This window comes from Loxodonta africana, chromosome 3 (assembly GCF_030014295.1).
Source record: "Loxodonta africana isolate mLoxAfr1 chromosome 3, mLoxAfr1.hap2, whole genome shotgun sequence".
In the NCBI taxonomy this organism is placed as follows: domain Eukaryota; kingdom Metazoa; phylum Chordata; class Mammalia; order Proboscidea; family Elephantidae; genus Loxodonta; species Loxodonta africana.
This window is the reverse complement of record NC_087344.1, coordinates 190,929,722-190,955,272: the sequence shown is the minus strand read 5'-3', so window position 1 is coordinate 190,955,272 and position 25,551 is coordinate 190,929,722. Positions and strand designations below refer to the sequence as shown.

Sequence of the window (25,551 nt, the reverse complement as noted above, 5' to 3'; positions counted from 1 at the left end):
GAAACCCTGGTGGTGTAGTGGTTAAGTGCTACGGCTGCTAACCAAAGGGTCGGCAGTTCATATCCGCCAGGCGCTCCTTGGAAACTGTATGGGGCAGTTCTACTCTGTCCTGTAGGGTTGCTATGAGTCGGAATCAACTCGATGGCACTGGGTTTGTTTGTTTTTTTTTTAATCCATAATCCATAGGGTCACTATGAGTTAGAATTGACTCAACAGCAATGGGTTTGGTTTTTGGTTTAACCCATAATCCAGGTGACAGCCCCATCTGTCCCTGGCTTAACGATATGTTTGCAGAGTATGACTACACTAGAGGCTTCTGAGAAAAAAAAGGATGTGCTGATGAGACATCAAGAGAGGACACTCTTATCAAAGGAGAAAAGAATGCATTTAAATTTCATCAGGACCAGACCCTGATGGGATTCATGTCAAAGTCAGAAATTGCATTTGGGAAACTTCTTTTGAAATACCTGAATCCTTGGAGAAGGCCCTGATATAGTAAAGTGTACTGCTCCCAGTTTCCACCATTCATCTGTCAGTTTGTCATACTGCGGTGGCTTGTGTGCTGCAGTGATACTGGAAGCTATGCCACAGGTATTTCAAATTACCAGCAGGGTAACCCATGGTGGACAGGTTGCAGCAGAGCGTCTAGGCTAAGACAGGCTGGAAATAAGGACCTGGTGACCTATTTCTGAAAAAATTTGGCCGGTGAAAACCTTATGAAGAGCAGCTGAACATTTATATAGCGCTGAAAGATGATCTCCTCAGGATGGAAAACACTTAAAATACAATTGGGGAAGAGCAGTCTCTTCAAAGTAGAGTCACCTTTAATGATGTGGATGGAGTAAAGTTTTCAGGACTGTTATGGATTGAATTGTATCCCCCAAAAGCGTGTGTTAAAAATCCTAAAAAGATTATGCCTGTGACCGAGGGGTCTAACTAACTACCACAGAAGAAAATTCAATCAGCTTAGACTGAAGGGGACAGAAAAGGAATGAAAGGAAGAACACTGTCTGCCTCTTGGAATTCTACATGCAGGAAACAGGTTAAAGGAGCTACATCTGTTGTCCTCCAAAAAAAGAAAAGGATCATCCCTGAAGCAGCACAGAGATCAGCAGAATTGTTGGAAGGAACAGAGAAGCAGGGTCTTCTTGATTTTAAAGGCTGGGACCATGTTCTCAAAGGGTGGGACCACGGCCTCCAAAGTTTCAAAGAATTGGATCTTTGCCAACTCTTTTCTGGAATGTGGGGCTGTTGTTAAGGTGCCGGGGGATGGAGCAGTCACTAAAACCTGAGGGAGTGCGGCTGTGATGCCCAAAGTGCAGAATAACGGGGGTCTGCTTCGGCCAAGGGGGTAGAGTCACCCATCAAATGGACTAGGAGAAGGTGGCTGCCCAATGCTGAGGGAGCAGAGTTGTTGTTCCATTGGGCCAAAAAGGCAGAGCTGAAACCCAGGGTCGAGAGGACTGCACCCAGAATCCAGAGGGCATGGCCAACACCCAGAGGCTGGAGGGTGGGGCCGTTGCCCGGATGGTCTCAGAGAACAGAGGAGTATTTTCAAACCGTGAGAGCTAAATTGTTCTGGTGGGTTTTTGGCTTGCTTGGTGCCCTTTATCCCTTCCTTTTCTTTAATTTATCCCATTTGTAATGGAAATGTCTATCTTGTGCCTATTCCACCACTGTACTTTGGAAACAGACAACGTGGAGTCTTGATTTCACAAGTTCACATATGAAGAATTTTACCCCAGGATGGAATAGGCCTAAAGTGTCACTCATATTTGATTTACATGCTTCAGAAGATGAGATTTTGAACTTGGAGTTGATTTAAGACTTCTGGGATGATGTGATGGGCTGAATTTATTCTGCAAGTGGCAAGGACATAAATTTTGGGGGCCAAAGATTGGAATTTTATGGACCGAACTGTATTCCCCAAAAATATGTGTTGTAAATCTTTACATTTATACCTGTGGTTGTCTTTGTTATGTTAACAAGGCAAGATCATCGTAGTGTGTGTCTTCAGCCAATCTCTTTTGAGATATAAGAGAGATTAGACAAGCAAGCCAGGAAGCAGAGATGGGAGAAGAGAGATGCCAAGCCACATGAAGATCAGCCAAGAGCAGAATTTCAGAGCTCAAAGGAACAAGGACCTTCCTCCAGAGCCAAGAGAGAAAACCTTCCCCTAGAGCCAGCACCCTGAATTTGAACTTCTAGCTTCCTAAACTGTAAGAAAATAAACTTCTGTTTGTTAAAGCCACCCATGTGTGGTATTTCTGCTATAGCAGCACTAGATAAGCAAGATAGGGACTTTCATTTGCTGATGTGGCACAACTCAAAATGAAAAAACAGCTGCAAACATCCATTAATAATCAGAATGTGGAATGTTCAAAGTATGAATCAAGGAAAATTAAGTTGTCAAAAATGAGACAGAACGATTGAAGATCAATATTCCAGGCGTTAGTGAGCTGAAATGGACCAGTGTTGGCTATTTTGAATTGGAAAATCATATGGTCTACTATGCCGGGAAAGAAAAATTGAAAAGCAATAGTGTCACATTCAGAGTTAAAAAGAACATTCCAAGAGCTATCCTGAAATACAATACTGTCAGTGATAGGATCATATCCATACACCTACGAGGAAGACAAGTTAGTACAACTATTATCCAAATTTGTGCACCAGGTGTTAATGCCAAAGATGAAGAAATTGAAGATTTTTACCAACTTCTGCAGTCTGAAACTGATCAAACATGCAATCAAAATGCATTGGTAATTACTGGCAATTGGGATGCAAAAGTTGGAAACAAAGAAGGATCTGTAATTGGAAAATATGGCCTTGGTGATAAAAATGATGTGGGACATTGCATGATAGAATTTTGCAAGGCTAATTTTTTTTTTAATGACTTATTCATTGGAAATAACATTTTTTCAACAATATATATGGCAACTATACACATGCAGTTCAATGGGTAGAATACACAGGAATGAAATCAACTACATCTGTGAAAAGAGATGATGGAGAATTCAGTAGTATCAGTTAGAACAGGGCCAGGGGCTGACTGCAGAACAGACCATCAATTGCTCATATGCAAGTTCAAATAAAAGCTGAAAAAAATTAAAACAAAGTCCACGAGACCCAAAGTAAAACCTTAAGTATATCACATCTGAATTTAGAGACCATCTCAAAAATAGATTTGATGCATTGAACAGTAATGAACAAAGACCATACAAGCCATGGAATGACATCAAGGGCATTATACATGAAGAAAGCAAGAGCTCATTAAAAAGACAGGAAAAAAAGAAAAGACCAAAATGGATGTCAGAAGAGACTCTGAAACTTGTTCTTGAATATAGAGTAGTTAAAGTGAATGGAAGACATCATAAAGTAAAAGAGCTGAACTGAAGATTTCAAAGGGCAGCTTGAGAAGACAAAGCAAAGTTTTCTAAGGAAATGTGAAAAGACTTGGAGTGAGAAAACCAAAAGCGAAGAACACGCTCAGTGTTTTTCAGGCTGAAAGAACTGAAGAAAAAATTCAAGCCTCGAGTAGCAATATTGAAAGGTTCTATGGACAAAATATTGAGCAATACAAGAAACACCTAAAGAAGATGGAAGGAATACACAGAGTCACTGTACCAAAAAGAATTGGTCAATGTTTAACCATTTCAGCAGGTAGTACATGATCAAGAACCAATGACACTGAAGTAAGAAATCCAAGCTGCACTGAAGGCATTGGCGAAAAACAAGGCTCCAGGAATTAACAGAAACCAATTGAGATGTTTCAATAAATGAGTGCAATTCTGGAAGCGCTCACTAATCTATGCCAAGAAATTTGGAAGACGGCTACCTGGCCAACCAACTGGAAGAAATACATGTACATGCCCATTCCAAAGAAAAGGGATCCAATGGAATGTAGAAATTATCGAACAATATCATTAATATCACATGCAAGTAAAATTATGCTGAAGATAATTCAAAAACAGCTGCAGCAGTACCATCAACAGGGAACTTCCAGAAATTAAAGCCAGATTCAGAGGAAGACAGGGAATGAGGAATATCATTAGTAATGTCAGATGGATCTTGGCTGAAAGTAGAGAATATAAGAAAGATGTTGACCTGTGCTTTATTGTCTATGCAAAGCCATTCGACTGTGTAGATTATAACAAATTATGGATAACATTGCGAAGGATGGAAATTCCCAGACATTTCATTGTGCTCATGTGGAACCTGTACATTGACCAAAAAGCCGTGGTTCAGTCTGAACAAGGGGATACAATCAGCAAAGATGCCCATCAGGGTTGTATCCTTTCACCATACTTATTCAATCTGTATGCTGAGCGAATAATCAGAGAAGCTGGACTACAGGAAGAAGAAGGAGGTGTCAAGATTGGAAGACTCATTAACAGCCTGCAATACGCAGATGACAGAACTGTGCTACTGAGAGTCAAGAGAAATTGAAGCATTTATTGATGAAAATCAAAGACTACAGACTTCAGTTGGGATTACACTTCAACATAAAGAAAACAAAAATCCTAAATTGACCAAGAAGCAATATCATGATAAACAGAGAAAAGACTGAAGTTGTCAAGGATTTCATTTTATTTGGATCCACTATCGATGCCCATAAAAGTGCAGTGGTCAAGAAACCAAATGACGTATTGCATTGGCGAAATCTGCTGCAACAGACTTCTTTAAAGTGTTCAAAGGCAGAGAAGTCACTTTGAGGACTAAGGTATGCGTGACCCAGGCCATGGTATTTTCGTTCGCCTCATATGCCTGTGAAAGCTAGACAGTGAATAAGGAAGAATTTTTGCCTTTGAATTACAGCATTGGCAAAGAATACTGAATCTACCAGACTGCCAGAAGAATGAACAAATGTGCCTTGGAAGAAGCACAGCCAGAACACTCCTTAAAAGGGAGGATGGTGAGAATTCATCTTGCATAAACTGGACATGTTACCAGGAGGAACCAGTCCCTGGAGAAGAACATCATGCTTGATAAAGCATAAAGTTGATGAAAAAAAGGAAGACCCTGAATGAAATGGATTGACATAGTGGCTACAACAATGGGCTTAAACATAGCAATAATTGTGAGAATGGCGAAGGACCGAGTAGTGTTTCCTTCTGTCGTACATAAGGTGGCTATGAGGCGGAACCAACTGGACAGCACCAAACTACACAAAGGAGCACTTTTGATTTCCTCACCCTCCACAGGAAACAGGAGAAATGCATAGTCTTCTACACCCTGAGTGAAGACTATACCTTTGCACACACCGTGCTCTTCCACACCTCTCTTCTTCCTTCATCTATTTTTGTAAACTCGTGCTGAAGAGTAACTTCCGATCCTGACTTCCTCAAACCTCAGACAAGCTGCTGCCTCTTAACTCCGAGGTGAATTCTCTCTGATGAAAGGACATCTTCGGTTACAGTTCCCGACCTGACCCTCATGCTTCTGAGGCTCCTGCTGTTCATCTATGGTGAGTAGGACAACTCGAAGCAGAGTATGGGATCCCATCACACTGGGGCTCCACTTCCTGAAGAGCTGTGGGAACTTCCCAGGGCTAACCTTCTGCCTGGGGGTGCTCAGGGGTGCTCAGGGCTCTACTTCCAACTAGGGGCTCCAAGTCAGGCAGGAAGGTGCGGTGAAGCCACATTTTTGAAGAAAGCTATCATTTCAGTTTTTATCACATAGAAAGTGTTTACTGTCTCTGTCTTCCCTTCCACCACTAATTCTGTCCTTGTGCCTGTTTCAACAGCCACAAATACAATTCATGGGAAAAACTGGCTGCTCAGTTCCTTGCCCTTCTTACTATCAGCGATATTTCCCTTTACTCCTCCTTTCACCACACCCTATTGTCAATACTCGCTCTCTCTAGCACTCCATATTTACCATGTCTTCAGCTCCCCTGGGTCACTTTTTCATTGCCAATTCTTCCTCTCCATGTTCTCACATCTCACAGTGCCCAGCCGAGATTCCATCACCACAATGCTCCTTTGGATACACCCGAATCTCTCTTCCTCTACAGCACTTGCCCAATTAACACACTTTTCTGAGCGCTTCCCACTTGTGCCTAAGCAGCTGAATGTGATTTTAGACAAAAGGCATAATCCTGCTGACTTATCTCACTTTAAATGTAGGACCCCAAATTTCAAATGGGACATCATTAGTGCTGCAAGCCTGCTATATTTTCATAGCCCATGGTCTCCCACTCTTGATGACCACTCTTCCATCCCTTCTCTTTCTCCTCAAACCCTCCTCTTACCCTCAATTTATGACCTTGCTTCATATGTCACTGGGAAAATAGAAGCAATCAGAAGAAATTTTCCTCATCTTCCTAGTGCTGTATCTACCAACCCAGCCATCTCTGTACTCACAGACTCTGCCTTCCCTCCTTTTACCGTGAATATATCGTCCCTCCTCCTATCTAGGAAACCCTGGTGGCATAGTGGTTCAGTGCTATGGCTGCTAACCATAGAGGTTGGCAGTTCAAATCCGCCAGGCGCTCCTTGGAAACTCTATGGGGGCAGCTCTACTCTGTCCTATAGGGTCGCTATGAGTCGGAATCGACTCGACGGCAGTGGGTTTGGTTTTTGGTTCCTCCTATCTAAGACAGGATTCTCTGCTGGGCACTGAGTCCGAGATTCTCTTGATTTCTTAAAAACATGATCCATCATTAAAATGTTTCTCCATTCTAGATTATTCCTAGGAATATACAAACATGCTACAATGTCTTTTATCTGAAAAAATAGAAATATGATCTAATGGTCTCTTGCATCTACTGCATCATTTCTCTGTTTCTCTTTACAAAGTTTCCAGTGAGTTGTTGACTTCATCTCTTCCCATCCTTTCTATGTAAAGTTCATATTAAATTTACCTTACCAGAAAATTCTCTTTTTAATCTACTTCCTGTGAATTTTGACAAATGTCCAGAGACATGTAACCACCACGATCACCAAAATACAGAACATTTCCATCACTTCAAATAATCCCCTCATACCCTCATTGAGATTTCTCTGCATCCCTAACCCCTTGCAACTGTTAAGCTGTGTTAGGTCCCTATAGTTTTTTTTTTTTCCCCGTCCTTCCTTGAACCCATTCCATCAGTATTTCTTCCACGCCACACCAATGAAACTGCTCTTGTTAACATTATCAACCACTTCCATGTCACCCCATGCAGTGATCAGTTTTCATTTCTCATTTTATTAAGCCTCTCAGGGCATTTGACATAGTTGAGCACTCCCTCTTCCTGAAACACATTTTCATCTGGCTTCCGGAGTACCATACTCTGCTGGTTTTCTTTTTAACTCAATATTTGCTGGTTCTCAGGCATCATTACTGAATTCTCCTTATACTCATCTCAAAATGTCAGACCTCTCCAAGACTGGTACCTAGACTTCTCTTCTCTATCCATATACACTTCCCCAAGTAATATCATCTGGTCACTTTAAGTGCCACATTAAGCTTAAACTTATATTTATTTCTCCAGCTTTGACCTCTCCTTTGAACACCACTCATATATTCAACTGTCATTCAGGTATCTAAGAAGTATCTTTTTTTTTAAATTGTGCTTTAAGTGAGAGTTTACAGTTCAAGTTAATTTCTCATACAAAAATTTATACACACATTGTTATGTGACCCTATTGCTCTCCCTTTAATGTGACTACACATTCCTCCTTCCCACCCTGCATTTCCCACATCCGTTCAACCAGCTCCTATCCCTTTCTGCCTTCTCATCTCGCCTCCAGACAGGAGCTGCCCGTTTAGTCTCATATATCTACTTGAGCTAAGAAGCACGCTCTTCACAAGTATCATTTTATGTCCCACAGTCCGGTTTAATCTTTGTCTGAGGAATTGGCTTCCGGAATGTTTTTAGTTTGGGGCTAACAAAGTCTGGGGGCCAAGTCTTCTGGGGTCCCTCCAGTCTCAGTCAGACCATTTTTAAGTCTGTTTTTTTTTTTTTTTTTTTTTACTGGAATTTGAGTTCTGCACTCCCCTTTTCTCCTGCTCCATCAGGAACTCTGTTGTGTTCCTTGTCAGGGCGGTTACTGGTGGTAGCCAGGGACCATCTAATTCTTCTGGTCTCAGGCTGATGGGGTCTCTGGTTTATGTGGCCCTTTCTGTCTCTTGGGTTAACATTTTCCTTGTGTCTTTGGTGTTCTTCATTCTCCTTGCTCCAGGTGGGTTGGGACAAGTTGATGCATCCTAGATGGCTGCTTGCTAGCTTTTAAGACCCCAGACACCACTCACCAAAGTGGGATGCAGAACATTTTCTTAATATACTTTGTTATGCCCGTTGACCTAGATGTTCCCTGAAACTATGGTTCCCAGAACCCCGCACCTGCTACTTTGTCCCTCAAAGTATTTGGTTGTATTCAGAAAACTTCTTAGCTTTTGGTTTAGTTCAGTTGTGCTGACTTCCCCTGTATTGTGTGTTGTCCTTCCCTTCATCTAAAATAATTCTTTTCTAAAGTTTAGTTAGTGAATACCCCTCCCTCTCCCTCCCCACCCTTGTAACCATAGAAAAATGTTTTCTTCTGTGTTTAAACCTTTTCTTGAGTCCTCATAATAGTGGTCTCATACAATATTTGTCCCTTTGCGACTGACTAATTTCACTCAGCATAATGCCTTCCGGATTCAGGCACGTTATGAGATGTTTCCTGGATTCATCGTTGTTCTTTATCGTTGTGTAGTATTCCATTGTGTGAATATACCATAATTTGTTTATCCATTCATCTGTTGTTGGCACTATCATGGATTGAATTATGTCCGTCCCCAAAATGTGTGTATTAACTTGATTAGGCCATGATTCCCAGTAATCTGTGGTTGTCTCCATTTTGTGATTGTAATTTTATGTTAAAGAGGATTAGGGTAGAATTGTAACGCCCTTACCAGGTCACACCCCTGATACAATGTAAAGGGAGTTTCCCGGGGTGAGGCCTGCACCACCTTTTATCTCTCAAGAGTTAAAAAGAAACGGAAGCTAGCAGAGTGAGGGGACCTCATATCACCTAGAAAGAAGCACAGGGAGGACAGCATGCCCTTTGGACCAGGGGTCCCTGTGCAGAGAAGCTCCTAGTCCAGGGAAGACTGATAAGAAGGCTGACACAGAGAGAAAGCCTTCCCCTGGAGCTGACACCGTGAATTAGGAGTTTTAGCCTATTTTACCTTGAAGAAATAAATTTTCTTGTTACAACCATCCACTTGTGGTATTTCTGTTACAGCAGCATTAGGTGACTAAGACAGGAACCTTGGTTGTTTCCATCTATTTACTTTCGTGAACAGTGCTGCAGTGATCATCGGTATTCATATGTCTATTTGTGTGATGGCTCTTATTTCTCTACTATCTATTCCAAGGTGTGGGATTGCTAGATCATATGGTACTTCCATTTCTAGCTTTTTAAGGAGGTGCCAAATTGATTTCAAAGTGGTTGTACCATTTTACATGCCCACCAGCAGTGTATAAGTGCTCCAGTCTCTAAGAAGCATCTTAAACTCAACATATCCAAATAGATCTCTTGACCCTACACCTTCGCCACCACCACCCCACAACTTCTCTATTTCAGTTGCTTGGCCAAAAACTTAGCAGTGATATGTAACTCTTCTCTTTCTTTTATTTTAGGTCTGACCCATAAGCAATCCTTAGTGATTTTACCTTCCAAATTTATACTGAATCTGACCATTCAACAGCACCAGTGCTGCCTAATCTGAACCATCCTTCTCCCTCTTTTAGACTAAACTCTCCTACTAATGTTCTCCCTGCTTCTCTTGCACTTCTATAATCTTTTCTCACAGGATAAGAGTGATCCTACACAAATTTAAAAAATTAATTCAGAACTGTCCATGGTTCCCCATCACATCTAGAACAAAATCCGATTGTTACTAAGTCCACAAAGCCTCCCATGACTGGCCCCAGCCTACTTCTCACACATCAGTATCTACCACCGTCCCCTTCCCAGTCAGTCCCAGGGACACTTCCTCTTATTTCTCCTTGAATAAGTCCATTCCCTTCTCAAGGCCTTTGCATTTGCTGCGAACTCTGCCAGAGATACTCACTCCCTGGTTTCATTCAGGTTTCTACTCAACTGACATCTATCTAAAAAGTTATGACCATTCTCAGGTATTCTGTAACTTATTTCTCTGCTTTCTTGTAGCACTGACCACTCTCTGAAATCACATTATATATTTATTTGCTGATTGGCTCTCTCCTCATTATAATGTAAATCCCCTGGTGGCAGACTGTCATTCATATTCACTCCTGTAAACCCAGTGCCCCACACAATGCCTGGCATATAGTAAACACTCAAATATGCTTGTTGAAATCAGACAAAGACCTAATCTCTAAAATCTACAAGAAGATCCAACACCTCTACAACAAAAAGACAAATAATCCAATTAAAAAACAGGAAAAGGAAATGAACAGACACTTCACCAAACACATTCAAGTGGCCAACAGACACATGAGGAAATGCTCGAGATTACTAGCCATTAGAGAAATGCAAATCAAAGCCACAATGAGATACCATCTCACCCCGGCAACACTGGCACGAAACAAAAAAAAAAAAAAAAAGGAAGTAATAAATATTGGAGAGGCTGTAGGGAGATTAGAACTCTTATGCACTGCTGATGGGAATACAAAATGATATGACCATTTTGGAAAATGATATGGCACTTACTTCGAAAGCTAGAAACAGAAATACCATATGATCCAGCAATCCTACTCCTAGGAATATATCCTGGAGAAATGAGAGTCGTCACACAAATAGACATATGCATACCCATGTTTATTGCAGCATTGTTCGCAATAGCAAAAAATGCCCATCAACAGATGAACGGATAAACAAACTATGGTACATTCACACAATGGAGTACTATGCAAGATAAAGAACAAGGATGAATCTTCAAAGCATCTCACAACACGGGTGAATCTGGAGGGCACTATGCTGAGTGAAATAAGTCAATCACAAAAAGACAAATATTGTATGAGACCACTACTGTAAAAACTCTTGAAAAGGTTTACACACGAAAAGAGACAATCTTTGATGGTTATGAGGGAGGGGAAGCATGGGGACGGCAAAACACTAAATAGACAATAGGTAAGTGGTAACTTTGGTGAAGGGTGAGACAGTACACAATACTTTGGAAGCCAGCACGACTTATACAAGGCAAGGTCATGGAAACTCCATAGACACATCCAAACTCCCTGAGGGAACAAATTGCTGGGCTGAGGGCTGTGGGGACCATGGTCTGGGAGAACATCTAGCTCAATCGGCATAGCATCATTTATAAAGAAGATTCTTTACATTCTACTTTGATGAGTAGTGTCTGAGGTCTTAAAAGCCTGTAAGTGGCCATCTAAGATACTCCACTAGTCTCACACTTTTGAGAGCAAGGAAGAATAAAGAAAACTAAACATACAAGGTAAAGATTAGTCCAAAGGACTAACGGACCACATCTACCATGGCCTCCACCAGACCGAGTCCAGTACAGCTAGCTAGATGGTGCCCGGCTACCACCACTGACTGCCCTGACAGAGATCATAATAGAGGGTCCCTGGACACAGCTGGAGAAAAATGTAGAACAAAATCCTAACTCACAAATAGACAGTCCTACTGGCCTGCCAGAGACTGGAGAAACCCCAAGAGTATGGCCCCTGGACACCCTTTTAGCTCAGTAGTGAAGTCACTCCTGAGGGTCATTCTTCAGCCAAAGACTGGATAGGCCCATAAAACAAAACAAGATTAAAGGGATACAACAGCCCAGGGGCAAAGACTAGAAGGCAGGGGACAGGAAAGCTGGTAATAGGGAACCCAAGGTTGAGAAGGGAGGGTGTTGACATGTCATGGGGTGTTAACCAATGTCATACAACAGTATGTGTGCTAACCGTTTAATGAGAAACTAGTCTGTTCTGTGAACCTTCATCTAAAGTAAAATTAAAAAAAAAATTGCTGAATGCATGAATAAGCAAAATGTGATTTTTATCTTACCTATCATTGTTCCCTCCTCTCTACCTGAGGAACTAATTATTCACATAAATATTTAATTTAAAACATCAGGCATCTCAAACTAAACATGAACTGAAAGAGATAATAATAATACTAGACAATATTAATTGGGTGCCAACACATTTTCAGGCATTATTCTAAGCACTTTATAGGTACTAGCTTTTTTAATCCTGGCAAAAACTCTAGGGGTAGGTACTCTTATTATTTCCATTTTACAGAGAAGGAAGCTAAAGCACAAAGAGATAAAGCATTTTTCCAAAGGTCACACAGCTTGTAGACAAAGAGCCAGCATTTAAGTCTATCCCATCTGGCTACAGAGCTCACATTTTCCTCAGAATGCTCTCTTCTTGACCATTATGCCAAAATATCTGGGTCCAATCCTTGAGAATGTCTTTGGAGAAATCCGAATTCCTTCTCTTGTCTCTAAGCTTACTCTGATCCGAACTTGGTAAATAAAGGGGCACCACGACCTTGAGGATGATCCCCTCCACTCTCCTTGTCTGACTCTGTTGTTACTATGAGCAGAGAGTCTTGAGCTGGATCAGGAACACTTTTGAATTGAAGGGCTAGAAGTGAGGGGCGTGAAGAAGGGAGCTGCCAAGTAGTTAAAAGCAAAGGCACCATTTCCTAATTACAGATGAGAAAAGTGATCATAAATTACTTTATGATGGTGCAAAAAAAGCCATGTGTTTTTTGTAGGAAGGTGTTTTATAAGTGATGTGGAATGAGGGGAAAGGAAAAGAGGGAAGAAAGGGAGGCAGGAAAGGGGAGGAGAATATGAAAGGAGAGAGGGCAGAAGAGAAAGAGGGAGGAAAGAGAAGGTTAAGGAGGAAGAAAGGCAGAGATGGGGGAGGGTAAGAGGGAAGGAGGGTGGATTGTAGAGTTAAACTTTGCTGCTCTCTACTGATCTCTGCTGCCTTCTCTCCCAGCTCCACTCTGTGAACCAACCGGTGAGTTGCAACTTCCCTTTCTTCTTCGCGGTCTGTGGGTGCCTTGTCACTGGAAGAGGCCGGTGAATGGCTGTCTGAGCAGCCCCTGCTCGTCCAAGACACACCCTGCTGACACTGCTGAGGTGTATAAACACATCAGTGGCTCCCTTGGGCCTGGGCTGCGCTGTTTACGCCAGTCTCTGCACCTGACGTGTGCCTGCTCAACGCATGTACAGGTCTTGCTCTGACCTCAAGAACACCATCTTATTTCTGGGAAGCACAGTGTGGGGAGGAAGATAGTATTTTGGCAAGGAAGGCAGAGGGTGCCGAAGACTGAAGCTAGAGAATCTCTGTCCTCCAGCCTGGGAGGCTCTAAGGTCCCTGTGTACTTCCCAGCTGGGTGCTCCACCAGAGGTGATGGAGGAAATGCTGGACATCCTTGGAGACGAACCTTACAGTCAATCCTCGGTCCACACAATAAATGGAGTAGTAGCACTGCCTCCTTCCATCTCTAGCCCTGCCCTGCAGCACCAAGTGCTACAGTTTCTCTCAGACCCCGGTTTATGTAAACTAATTTAGCTTTGGTCCTGATTTAAAGTCCTCCCTTACCCAGATGAGGAGAGGAGGACAAGATCCCCTCACAGGGGATCTTTCACCAGGGCATGTTTACACCTAATGAATGTGAGAATTACTCTTTTGTGCCTAAAATGGAAACCCTGGTGGTGTAATGGTTAAGTACTATGGTTGCTAACCAAAAGTTAACAGTTTGAATCTACCAAGCGTTGCTTGGAAACTCAATGGGGCAGTTCTACTGTGTCCTATAGAGTCACTGTGAGTTGGCATCGACTCACCAGCAAGGGGTTTTGGTTTTTTTTTGTGCGTAAAATACCACAGTGTTAAAAGAGGTTGTTCTGCAGCCTCAAGAACTCAGGAATGCAGGCTCTAATGGATTATGAATTCCTGTCAAAAGAGAGTTTCAGAAGCAACCCAGTCTTCTGAGTTCCTCACATGATATTTGCTCAAGTCTAACTCATGCCTTGTGTTCTTCTGGCCCTGCTGTTATGCCATAAAACCACATACCTAACTAATCCTCGCTTAAAGCAGGAATCAAAGGCTGCATTGAGAATGAGGATGAAGAAACCAAGTTTCCGTCATCAAGTATTTGCCAGGTAGTCTCCGTAGCTTGTGACGATCTGAAGCAAGCTCTGAGCTGCGAGACTACGCCCAGGACCTTGCAGCCAGCCCCACCTCTTTCTCACCTCCTCTTCCCCTAAACCCCATTCAGAGCCAAAACCCAAACCCGCTGCCATCGAGTCAATTTTGACTCATAGCAACCATATGGCACAGAGCAGAGCTGCCCCGTAGGGTTTCCAAGGAGCTGCTGGTGGATTTGAACTGCTGACCTTTTGGTTAGCACCCAAGCCCCATTCAGAGGAGGAAGTTAAAAACAAAAAAAAAAAACAAAGCAAAACAAAACAAAAATGCTGTGGAGTTGACTCCAACTCATGGCAACCTTTTGTGTGTCAGAGTAGAATTGGTCCATAGAGTTTTCAAGGCTTTAATCTTTCAGAAGTAGATTGCCAGGCCTTTCTTCCAAGATGCCTCTGGGTGGATTTGAACTGCCAACTTTTCAGTTAGTAGCCGAGCACTTAACCATTTCCACCACCCAGTGACAGAAACTTCACAAAGAGAAAAGATCAATTCCAGGTAAAGGACGCTGCTGCACAGGGGCAGGATGTGTGTGTGTGTGTGTGTGTGTGTGTGTGGTGGGAGGTGTGAGCAGAGTGGACTCATGGCAAAGGGAAGCCCACAGGCCACTGTGAGAGGGTCATATGAGGGATAGACTGTGTGTCCAGCTGGCTGGTTCTTTGAGCCCTGTTTACCAGTGCTGAGAACCAAAAGTGCCTCTCACCAGGAACTCTGAACCCCTTCACCCTGGAATATGTGTTTCTTTTTTCTCTAGAGCTGCTTCTGATAGCTAGTCCCACCCGGCCTATAGAGGGGAACTCGATGACTCTGATCTGTAAGATCTACCCAGCTCCGCAGACAGCAGGTGTCCAGCTTCAATTCTGCTTCTTCAGTGATGTCTGGAACCAGAGATTGCCCTGCAACACCTCCCCAAAGCTTCAGATTCCCAAAATGTGGCGTGAAAACTCAGGGTCTTACTGGTGTGAGGCAAAGCCAGAGAAAACTCGAGTTATACGGAGCCAGAGGTTCTGGATAGACGTGCAGAGTGAGTGCCAGTGGGGCATGTCGACCAGGGTGGGCCAAAAGGGGCAGTGGCATGAGGCTGGTCATCCTTCTCTGCTGTGTTCTGCTCCCAAGGGAATAGGAGCTAGTCTAGAGATGGACCTGAACCTCTCTATCAGATCTGTCTAGTTTCCTAGTGCTGCTATAACACAAATACCATAAATGGGTGGCTTTAGCAAACAGAAATTTTTTTCCTCACAGTTCAGGAGGCTAGAAGTCCAAATTCAGGATGTGACTCTTGGGTGGAGATCCTTGTCTCTTCCAGGCTCCTCAGTCCCTTGGCGATTTACATGTGGCGTCTACCTTCTCTCCTTCACACTTGCTTGTCTGTGTGTCTAGGCTGTTCCTTCTATCACTCCGAAATGATTTGGTTTAGGACACACCCTACACTGACATGGCTTCATTATCATAAAGAAGAACCCTATTTACAAACGGGATTTCACCCACAGGCGTAGGGGTCAGGACTCCAACACGTAGTTTTTAGAGGACACAATTCAAACCATAACAGAATCCTTAAGAGATGTTCCCTTATCCTTGCTGTTCCCATTCAGGCAAACAGAAGAATATTTTGGAGACACTGTGTATCTTCACTGTGCTGGAAGGTGTAGGGGAAAATTATTGTTGCATGATACATGATCTCTGACTACAAGAAGTGTTTGTTCAACCAGCACCCTGAATACCTGAGATAAACTATGTGGTGCTGTATGGTCTAGGGTTGGCTACTAGTAGAGGCTGCAGAGAAGGAGAAATCTGACTGAGGTGGTAAGAGGTTTTATAGAAGAAGAATATGGAATAGGCTATTGGAAAACGGCTTATGGAAGGAAGTTGGAGCTTGATTTTGAAAGATAAATAGAAAAGAGGGTGTTAGTGATTTTGAACCATGTTATTCCATTTCAGGATGGACACTTCCAACATCCTTTCCTATTCTCAGGCAAAGGCATATCCACTGTGCCATAAAGCAAATGTCTACTACTTCCAAAAGGCTGGGTTTTCCTAACATGCTTAAAACTCAACACTGGTGAAACTGGACCGGAACAAAAAAATCATAGCTGTCTTCACGCACAGTTAGTGTACAGCAAGTCCTGTCCTAATGCTGCACACTGTCGAATTGAATCTTCACAACTACGGAAGATAACTATCGTTATCATCTCCATTTTGCAGATAAGAAAGTGAGTCTCAGAGAAGTTAAGTAATTTGATAGAGGACACACAGCAAGTAAGAGTTGGAACCAACATTCAAACACAGGCAGTTCGATTTGCAACCTGAACTTGTAACCCACCATACTACTGTATCTAGAAAATTGAGGGTTTGGAAACTCAGGGATGGTCCTCCCTGAACTGGTCCTCCCTGTCTGCTGTATTCTGTTCCCATGGGAATAGGAGCTGGTCTAGAGATGTACCTGAATCTCTCTCTATATCTGAGAGTCACATTGACCTACATCCTCCATGGTAATATTATGGTGTCTTTCTTACACTTAGTTAAGTGCTGTCGAGTCAGTTCTGACTCACAGGGACCCCATGTACAACAGAACCAAACACTGCCTGGTCCTGTGCCATCCTCACAATTGTTGTTATGCTTGAGCCCATTGTTGCAGCCACTGTGTCAATCCATCTTCTTGTGGGCCTTCCTCTTTTTCGCTGTCTACTAAGCATAATGTCCTTCTCCAGGGACTCGTCCCTCCTGATAACATGCCCAAAATACCTGTGATGAAGTCTCACCATCCGTGCTTCTAAGGCGCATTCTGGCTGTGCTTCTTCCAGGACAGATTTGTTCATTCTTCTTACAGTCCGTGGTATATCCATGGTGTATTCAATATTCTTTGCTTTCTTACACTATCATCTGCAATTCCAAGTCAGCAGAGACTCCTTTTTTTCCTTTAAAGTATATATATCACTGACTTTACCTGGGGTTTTTGCTTTCATCGCTGTCATATCTGCTCCCTGCCCCTGAAATCCTCCCTACTCAGACTCCTCTTATGTCATCTTCTATTCACACAGGAGTCCGCGTCTCTGATGTGAGCTTGGAGACACAGCCCCCAGGGGGCCAGGTGATGGAGGGAAAAAAGCTGGTCCTGGTCTGCTCGGTCGCTAAGGGCACAGGAAACATCACCTTCCTCTGGTACAAAGGGGCCATGGGTTTCAAACTGGGCACAAAGACCCTGCGTTCCTTAACTGCAGACTTTGAGATCCTCACGGCGAGGGAGAGTGATGCTGAGCAATATTACTGTGCAGCTGACAATGGCTATGGCCCCAGCCTCAGTGGGCTGGTGAGCATCACTGTCAGAAGTAAGTTTCACTATTCATCTCAACCAGCAGGTCTCAAGCTGGGCTCCATGTTCCCCAGGGACACCCTGAGGAAGTTCAAATGGGGCGGAGCCTCTGTGGCCAGTGATTATGAGTCTGTGCCAGCATAAGAGACCCCTCTGACAGCTGACTATTTCTGTCAGTTCCAGTGTCTCATCCAGTCCTCACCCTCAGGGCTACTGGGGCCCAGGCTGTGGTGGGGGACATGGTGGAGCTTCACTGTGAGGCCCAAAGAGGCTCTCCCCCAATCCTATACCGGTTCTATCACGAAGATATCATCTTGGGGAACAGCTCAGCCCCCTCTGGAGGAGGAGCATCCTTCAACCTGACTGCAGAGCATTCTGGGAACTACTTCTGTGAGGCCGACAATGGCCTGGGGGCCCAGCACAGTGAGGCCGTGCTACTCAACATCACAGGTATAGCTCAGGCTACAGAACTGTGTTGGTCCATGTCTCTTTCCCAGCTTCCTGAGAAAGTTTTGTTGATGCTGCCACAGTGCTGCTGGTGGGGTGCTACCAAAGATGGAGCTTCTGCGGTTGGTGCTGTTCTAAGCGATGCATCTGGGGAGTGTGGAGGGCCAAAATGCTGGGCGCTTCTTCTTTCATCAACATGATATGCTGCAAGCCCCCCTAAGAAGAGCAGATCCGGGCTGCAACCCACACCCAAGATCTCTGCTCTCCGTACCCCAAGCTCATGCACAGGTCTCTCCTTTCAGTGCCTACCAAGGACAGAAGGGAACTTCTTACTATAGGAGTCATCGAGGGGCTACTCGGCACCCTTGGTCCCACCGCTGTCATCCTACTCTTTTGTTACTGGCTCAAGAAAAAAATAGGTTAGTATTTATAGAGATTGGGAATCTGTTAGTGCAACATTTGTTTTCACTGAAATAGACTGGATCTGTGATGTGTATATTGTAAAATATGAATATATCCTGCTAACCACCCTGGCTACAGGTCTGCTCACAACCGCCAATGAGTAGGAATGGCACCTATTAACTTAAAGTTTTCAAATAGTCCTCTATCTCCCATGTGTTATCAGTTAAGGTTTAACTGAAAACTTGTGCTTCTGTGATTTAATTTTTTATACAGAAATTAACTAAATAAGAGAAATGTCAGTGAGATGGGTTGACACAGTGGCTGCAACAATGGGCACAAACATAGCAACAATTGTGAGAATGGAGCAGGGCCGGGTAGTGTTTCGTTCTGTTACGCATACGGTCACTATAAGCTGGAACCCGACTTGACAGCACCTAAAACAACAACAGAGAAGTTGGTTCCCTGGGTGGGGCAAATTGCTAAGTGCTGGACTACTAACTGAAAGGTTGGTGGTACAGACCCACCAGTGGTGCCTCAAAAGACAGATCTGCTTCTGAAAGGTCATAGCCGTTGAAAACCCTATGGAGTGCACTTTTACTCTGCACACATGGGGTCACCACGGGTTATAATTGACTCGATGGCAACTAATAGCAACAGAAGAGAAGTACAGTTAAGAGCTCCAGCTATACTGACCATACCCTTGTTCTAGTCAATGCATAAATTGTTACCTTTTCCTTCTCCCTGACTTACTCACCTACACATCTATACTTTCTACTCAGTGCTGGATCTTTCTCACTTTTCAGCTTAAATGCCATTTCCTCAAAGAGATTTCATTTGGCCACTGAGCCTACAACTGTTCTCTTTTATTATTCTTCACCAGAGTACCAAGTTTTTAGGTCCATGCTCTGTCACAACTGGTAATCCTGTCTTCATTTGTATGTTTAAATTTGTTCTCCTGTCCTCCATTGAGCAAGTTGGAAACTGGGCAAGAGAGGACAATGTGAGATCTGTATTTAAATTTCAAGCCTTTCTGGCATATTTGGGCACCTCACTCCATCTATGGAAACCCTGGTGGCGTAGTGGTTCAGAGCTATGGCTGCTAACCAAAAGGTCAGCAGTTTGAGTCCACCAGGCCCTCCTTGGAAACCCTATGGGGCAGTTCCGATCTGTCCTTTAGGGTTGCTATGAGTTGGAACTGACTGGACAGCAATGGTTTTGTTCACTCCATTTATAATAGGACTGTGGCAATACCTACCTGCAAGTACTCTTGTCATGAAAAGATTAGATGGTGTGGTTGCAAAACCAGAAACAAAAATTACAATAGACTTGATGTTTTGGAGGCTTAGGTTCAAATTCTAGTTCTGGTACAAGTGAGCTTTGTGGCTTTGACCCTATTGAACTATTTTGGACCCAAGTCTCTTCATCTGGGGATGAAATCTCTGCCTAACGATCACTAGGCTGTCCCCTGAGCTCACCCTGGGGTCTGGCCGTGGATGGGTATCGGGCACAAGGGACGTTCCTTGCACAGGTGCTGTAGGAAAACACTGAGAGAGAGGGCTCCCTCCATTCACATGTGTGCTTCTTTGTTTGACTTGCAGGAAACCGGTCAGCCAGGGATCCACTCAGGTGAGGCCTCTGCTTTCTCTGTGTGTGCCAATAATGCAGCAAAATAATTTTAAAAAATTTGAGCTGTCCTCTCTCATGAGCTTCTCATATCTTCATTATATCAAACACTGTCACTCCAGAGTCCTTCCACTGCTGCCTGAACCTTCAATTTCTCTTCCTCTTCTGTTCGATTTCATATATTAACTAATTCATTTAAATCCTTTCATCTTTCTTCTTAATTCATCTCTTTTACTTCATTAGTAAAAATAAGAAAGTTGTATGGCTTTGACTAGAGTTATCCATTCTTGCAATTAGTCCACCATATCTGAAGGCCTGTAAATCATTCTGTTAAGTGATGACGGGCCTGAAAATATGAAAAGATCTTGAGAGTCTTAAAGTATTTTAAGGTAGACCAGGAGGTTGGACCAGGCCCTGGAGAAGAACATCGTGCTTGGTAAAATAGAGGGTCAGTGAAAAAGAGGAAGACCCTCAATGAGATGTACTGACACAGTGGGTGTGACAATGGTCTCAAACACAGCAACAATTGTGAGGATAGCATAGGACTGGACAACATTTTGTTCTGTTGTACGTAGGGTTGCTCTGAGTTGGAACCAACTTGATGGCACCTAACAACAACAGTAAAAACAACAACAAGGTATAGACCCATTTCTGTAATGCAAGACAGAGAGTAATAAACTTCCTGAAAAGTTGTTGAAGTTCTTTGGAAGTTTAAAGGAGGAAAAGATTTAAAATACTTCCATCTGGGGATACCAATATTTAGTCGACATATTTTTATAGTGTATTATTTATGCCAATGATAAACAGATTTTTTTCCCCAAATCAGAGTAACACTCTTTCAGTGGTGCATGCATATGTGGGACCACTTTCTTCTGGCCCATTCTCAAGCTGCTTGTTCTACCTAGCCACCTGTTTTCCATCTAGGGTGAATCCATATTCTTCATTCAATATTTACTGAATACCTATTATGTGACTGACACGATTCTGGGTGTGAGCGATCCCACAGGGAGACAGTCAGATAAGGAAGGACCTTACACTCATGAAAAATACACCCTACTGCATGCTCTGCCCTAAGAATGTCCCTTAGAATCGAGGATAGTGAGGCTTTGGCTAGCTTACTGTGAACACATCATAAGGAAAGACCAGTCACTAGAAAAGGACATAGTGTTTAGTAAAGGAGCGTCGGTGAAAATGAGGGAAACCCTCAGGGAGGTGGATTGACACAGTAGCTGCAACAATAAATAGGCTCAAACACACCAAAGATTGTGAAGTGGTGAAGGACGGGGCAAGGTTTAGTTCTGCTCTACATGAGGTCACCATGAGTCAGAACCGACTTCACGGCAACTACCAACACCACCAAGCCCACTCTGCAATGCCCCACTCAGCCCGTGTGGAGGATGGCGGCTTGTCCCATAGAGCCGTGCCATCCAGATGCTGATTTGCCCAGGAATTATTGTTCCACTCAAGACAGTTTCTAACAGGTTTCTCTCCTTCGACGTCTCACTCACTACCCCAAATGAAAGCATATGTTTCTGTGTTTGCAGGAGCCCTCCCAGCCCTGTACCCCAAGACTTTACCTCTGTCAACTCACCTACCCCAGCGCCGCCGCAGCCCGTGTATGAAAATGGTGAGGTGTCCCAAATGACCTGTGCCAAAATGTGCAGAGTTAGCTGAGGAAGGGGTCATGGGGTGATGTCTGCTACCACAACCTGGCCGTGCTGGGCCCCAGCCACCTCTGCAAATAAATGACTCCTGGGTCTTCAGGGCTGTGATGGGTGGACAGGTATGGAGTGAGTCGAACGGCAAGAAGAGGAGGCTGTGTCCTGATGCCTCCTTTCCTCTTTTTCAGTGAACGTTGTAAGTGGGGATGACGTCTATTCACTGGTGTACTGTAGCCAGCAGGAACGGAAACCAGCAGCAGGTGAGAGATGAGGACTGACTTTGTGTCTGCCTCTTTTCCTTCCTGGAACCAAGAGGAGAATCAATGGCGGCGCCCAGCAGAGCAGCTGCCTGGAGCCGGCCCTGAGCACTACCGTCCCTCTCTGAAAACTGGTCCTTGGTCCGGAAGCAGCCTGGAGTAGATCACAGTGCTAACGTTAACTTGGCCTGTTTAACGTGTTACCGCAGCAGCAGCAGAGACGATGGCTTCTGTCTGCTCTCTCGGAGTGGTCCCACGGCCTCCCAAAGCAGCCCCATCACAGCCACCTAATTATTTTGCTGCTGCGCTTCGCACGCGTGTTGGGCTCAGCAAATCTGAGTGGTGTAAAGACCCCTCCTGTGTCAGGAGGGGTGTATTTACTCCCGACCCCCGGGCTGCCAATATTCCCCTGTAGAGTAAGGAAATCTTATTTGTAATAGGTAGAAAAGCAAGAGTGAAAATATTAATGGAATTCAATACACGGGCGGCAGATGGGAGAGGAAGAAGCCTATATTAATGCCAGTTTAGGCAAGGACTTTCAATAGAAGTGGGGACTTAGCGTATTTATCTTTTTCTCCACTTTAGAGCCGCCAAGGACACTTACTGAGGATGAGGTGAGTTAAAGTCCCTGTTGTTCTTTCCTCCATGCCCTTGCTGCCTTTCCTCTGGGCACTGGTTCTCAAACTTTTAAAATTATGGTCATTTAGGAAAAGCAAATGATTTCATAGTCCACCTCCCTCCCTATCTCTGCACACAGTGGGGGTCAAAAATGCGTTGTAACAATAAAGTATCACTGTATAAGGAATATTTTGGAGGCCTAAATGGACATTTGGAGCCCTGGTGGCGTAGTGGTTAAGAGCTTAGCTGGTAACCAAAAGGTCAGCAATTCAAATCCACCAGCCTCTCCTTGGAAATGCTATGGGGCAATTCTACTCTGTCCTATAGGGTGTCTATGAATCGGAATCGATTTGATGGCAGCAAGTTTGGTTTTGGTTTTAAATGGACATTTAGCAATAGGCATATGAATGATTTGTAGTTGAAACATAGTACTACCTAGTCTAAAAAGCCTATTTACTTGAAATTCTGTGTCCCAAATATTGTTGAGCCATCCATATATAACTGTGATATAAGGTTAGCCAAACAATCCACTAAATTATTATTAAACAAACCTATACTAATAGTGATTGTAATAGTGATTTGTGAACCTTGAACAGCTTAAGACATCACCGATGTTATAAAAATCGTTTCTGGTAATTGCAGAATTTCAACCCTTTTGTGTGTGCAAAGGTGACAGGTGCTTTATAATTTTGTCTAGCGTAGTGTGGGCAACCAGATGTCTCAGGACATGACTTAGTTTCCCAGTGATGCTATAATAGAAGTACTGAAAGTAAGTGGCTTTAAAGAACAGAAATTCTAGCTCAGGAGGCTAGAAGTCTGAATTCAGGCTACCAGTTATAGGGGAAGGCTCTCTCTCTTTCGGCTCTGGAGGAAGATACTTAGCTTCTGTAGCCCCAATATTCCTCAGTTCCTTGATGAGCTTCACATGACTTTTATTTTACCTGTCTCTAATCTGCTCTTTTTTATAATTTAGGAGTAATTAGGCTTACGACACACCCTACACTGATATGACCTCATTAACATAACAAATTAAACCCTATTTCCAACTAGGATTGTATCCACTGCTGTAGGAGTTAGGAACCAACACGTATTTTTGGTGGGACACAATTCAATCCATAAAAAACCAAAACCAAACCCACTGCTGTTGAGTCGATTCTGACTCATAGCGACCCTACAGGGCAGAGTAGAACTGCCCCATAGAGTTTCCAAGGAGCGCCTGGTGGACTTGAACTGCCAACCTTTTGGCCAGCAGCTGTAGCACTCAACCACTACGCCACCAGGGTTTTCATTCAATCCATAACAAGACAGAATTCAAGTCCTTGGTGAGCTCCAGTGACACACTAAATTTAGTTTACAAATACAAAATTCTGACATCCCTTAATAGATGACAGCCCATGGAACTGCCTTATAACAGCCCATAAGAATGAGAGAAGCCCTTGCATCTTTGGGTCAGTTTGTAGCTCATCAGGAGCACCTCTGTGGCCCACCAGTGGGATGAAGACCCTTTGAAAATGCTGCCCTTGGACCACAGTCTTCAAAGAGGCTCTAATTTATATGCTGTGTGGTATACCATGGTAGTATGCATCTAGGCTACAGGGGAAGTGGGCTGGTGGGAGGCATGTTCTGCTGTCTTCTCTGCTTTAGTCCTATCTATGACCCTTTGCTTCCAGGTCTCCTTAGCCATCTATTCTAAGGTGAAGCAGGCAAGCAATATGGATGTGGACTATGAAGATGCAATGTAAAACTATGGAATATTCCACCTTTTTAAAACCATCCATGAGCCCAAGCCTCAGATCCAACATGTTCTTCAGAGAGCACAGGGGAGCCGGCTTTCTGGTACACCTCACCCAGGTGCTTTGCTCCATGAGCCTAATCCTTCATCTACCGTGAAGTCACTGTAAGCCCTGAAGAGACCATCCAGGAGAACTAACGTGGATACAGGAGTGGGAAGAACTGTGTTATGGAAGAGCTGGTTTCCTGCTGGTTCCTCTGGGATGGGTCAAAACGTGCTCTTAATTCTTTTCGCAAGAGGAAATGGTGGGATAAAAGGGGTTGGGCTCTCCTGGTGGAGGAATAGTGAAGCTAAGAGTGCGTGGACCCAGGGAGAGTGGTTTTGTAGAACTGCTCCAACAAGGCAGCTGTGTCCATGGTTTTGTCTAAGTATTTTCTCAGCACAGGCAGTAGAGAACCCCACTTAGGTTAATCATCATGTTTCTGCCTAAAATACACTATTCAGTATATTTTGGGTCAAGTTAGCAAATTAGAACTAAAACAAAATTACATAAAGAATTATGGTGGCCACACTCAATTTTAATAATGTGTTATCCAGGCTGATCTAAATGTCTCAATATTTATGAGAAATAATCTCTATCCAAAATTCTGTGTCTGCTGCAACCTCTAGAAGGTTTGTGAATATATTTTTTACTTCTTTCATTCATAAATTTCTTGAAAACATGTATAATATGGTTTGGAGTCTGTGTTTTAATTTGAAAGCAATCGCACACTCTTACAAATGAAAGCAATTTGCATAAAAAATAAAAAAGTTGAAGCTGTCCCTGTAATAGGACACCACAAAGGGTAGCCATTGTTAAAAATGTACCTTATGACTCTCCAGATAGTTTTGTACAAACACATACACATGTATGTAAGTATAGTTATTTAAAAATATGCCTACTTAACAAAATATCGTGAAATACTTTCAAGTCTGTATAGATCTACTGTACTATATTAAAAGGCTGTACAGTATTCCATTGTATAGGCAAGCCATAATATGTTTTAATCCTTCCCAGCACTGATGGACTTTAAGGTGGCTTCCAAAGTTTTCATATTGTAAAAACATTGCTAAAGTAAATGTCCTATAAAAAAACATCTTTTTATGCATTCTTGTTGGTTTATCTGAAAGATAAATTAACATATATCTGGGATCACTACGTTTTAGGTTACGTACGTTAGAGGATTTTGTTAAATACTCTTAAATTGCCCTCCTGTAAATTGTATCAATTAACATATTCATCAACAGTAAAGAAGAGAATGAAGGTGTAGGGAAAAGTATCACTGTTATTTCCATTTAAAAGTTTTAAATTACTAAGGAAGTTGAGCATCTCT

At 43.2% G+C, this 25,551-nt stretch overlaps 2 protein-coding genes across 9 annotated transcripts in view; both read left to right on the top strand.

The window, feature by feature from the left end:
• LOC135227225 (Fc receptor-like protein 2) overlaps window positions 1-25,551 on the top strand; it is a 505,822-nt gene that overhangs the window by 200,956 nt on the left and 279,315 nt on the right. The window lies entirely within an intron of this gene.
• Window positions 5,169-25,326, top strand: LOC135230841 (Fc receptor-like protein 1). Of its 2 annotated transcripts, none has more exons than XM_064283048.1 (11): window positions 5,169-5,464; window positions 12,920-12,940; window positions 14,883-15,152; window positions 17,167-17,454; window positions 17,745-17,888; window positions 18,188-18,304; window positions 19,886-19,913; window positions 21,455-21,537; window positions 21,760-21,831; window positions 22,414-22,442; window positions 24,117-25,326. In XM_064283048.1, exons 1-11 carry the CDS (start codon window positions 5,434-5,436, stop codon window positions 24,186-24,188), a joined length of 1,155 nt encoding a protein of 384 aa, XP_064139118.1. In that variant the 5' UTR covers window positions 5,169-5,433; the 3' UTR covers window positions 24,189-25,326. The 2 variants fall into 2 exon arrangements, with proteins under 2 accessions (XP_064139118.1, XP_064139117.1); XM_064283047.1 differs by having other exon boundaries at window positions 5,175-5,464; window positions 17,616-17,888.

Bases quoted from the DNA above. Each gene is read 5' to 3' on its own strand.
- LOC135230841 (XM_064283047.1), top strand. From the start codon at position 5,434: ATGCTTCTGAGGCTCCTGCTGTTCATCTATG. The intron at 21,538-21,759 runs GTGAGGTGTCCC...CCTCTTTTTCAG, and splicing joins GCAGCCCGTGTATGAAAATG to TGAACGTTGTAAGTGGGGAT. The intron at 21,832-22,413 runs GTGAGAGATGAG...TCTCCACTTTAG, and splicing joins GGAACGGAAACCAGCAGCAG to AGCCGCCAAGGACACTTACT.